This window comes from Nematocida homosporus (genome assembly GCF_024244095.1).
Source record: "Nematocida homosporus strain JUm1504 chromosome Unknown 4403, whole genome shotgun sequence".
NCBI lineage: Eukaryota > Fungi > Microsporidia > Nematocida > Nematocida homosporus.
This window is the reverse complement of record NW_026250544.1, coordinates 1-1,462: the sequence shown is the minus strand read 5'-3', so window position 1 is coordinate 1,462 and position 1,462 is coordinate 1. Positions and strand designations below refer to the sequence as shown.

General features: G+C 48.1%; 1 protein-coding gene across 1 annotated transcript; it reads right to left on the bottom strand.

Moving 5' to 3' along the window:
• Window positions 1-2: 2 nt before the first annotated feature.
• Window positions 3-1,355, bottom strand: NEHOM01_2529 (uncharacterized protein; the record flags this gene model as incomplete). The annotated part of the gene is made up of 1 exon (XM_051491405.1): window positions 3-1,355. A coding segment is annotated over one exon (1,353 nt), but the record flags the coding sequence as incomplete, so codon positions are not given.
• Between the last annotated feature and the right edge of the window lie 107 nt (window positions 1,356-1,462).

Sequence of the window (1,462 nt, the reverse complement as noted above, 5' to 3'; positions counted from 1 at the left end):
AGAGTCGAGGCTGTGCTGGGCATGAGTCGGTGCGCCACCCGGCGTAGACCTTTTTGGGTGCCATAGAGGACTATCGCTGCTAAAGCGCCCCAGAGAATACTGTCCATGAACAATGCAAAGGCCGTGACGGCCAGAACAAAAGGCAGATGCGAGGCACCTTCTTGAAGAACGGCGGCCAAAGTGTTCAGAACAATATTCCCGCCCAGGAAGAGCAGAATCAAATCAAACACAATAAAGGGAATGTAGAAGAAGTGCCGGTAGGAGAGCAGAAACGCCACACACAATCCGGCCGAAATTAACAAAGTATCCACCCGACTCGATGATCCGGCCTGACGAACGGCCATTATAGAAGAAGGCAGCAAATAAGAGGACATGCCCACCACCGAGGTGGCTGCATTGCACAGACTGTTCGCCAACAACTCTTGGCGCGGCGAGGCGTACGCTTTGGTCTGTGAGACCGTAGGCGGCAGATTGATAGGGAACTGCAGTACGTTCAGCAGTACTAGTCCGACAATATTAGGCAGGTGCTGCACCACGGCCGCTCGGTTGATCTGACTGAAAGCAAAGGCCGGTAGCTGAAACGTAACAGAAACCCGTGGATCCGTTTGCAGCCATCCATTTGCCACCACATCACTAAGGGACAGACCCATGGCCATTTTAGCAGCATAAAACAAGACTGTCCCAGCCGCAGCAATAATCAGAATACTGTACTTAGTGACCACCGGATAGTGCTTCTTGTTAAAGAAGAAGAAGGCGCACAAGGCCAGGCCTAAGCCATTAAAGAGCAGACAGATTGTCCATGGCGAAATGGGCAGAGCCACTGAAGTCACTCGCTCATTCGCATAGCGGATGCACTGAATCCCAATAACAATAAACAAGGCATTAGAGACCAAAGTCGGAATAGTCCGAAAGAGCCGCTCAGCCCGACAGAAGTACATCAGTAGAAAGGTACCGCTGGTCAAAAGAGCCGTTAAACACAAACAGCAGAACATCGTTGGAAAGAGTTCCGCCGATTCTACCCCTGTCTGCAGAGAGGCCGCTAAAGAGCGAACGCCCATAAACGACTCCGAGATAGGCGAAGATAACAAACCAATATTAAAAGATGAAAAGGCGAAAAAACATACTTGCGAGATCAGACAGCCGGCCACGAAGAGTAGAGTGCTTGCCTGTTTGGCAGACACTCCTCCAAAAGAAAGATCTTCTGGAAAGATCTTCTCGCCAACTGTCAAAATATACATAAAGTAGAGAACCACTCCAAACGCAACAATAGGACATTTATAGAGTAATCTGCGAAGACCAGAAGAGCCTCGCAGTTGCGACTGGTGTAGTTCTCTACTCTCGAGAACACTGGGCATGTGTACAAAATTTTACCCAATTAAGTAATAGATTGGACTCACCACAAATCGGAATTTTATTTCAAAATTGTTGTTTGTTTTGATTATGTTAAATTACGTTTAGTTTA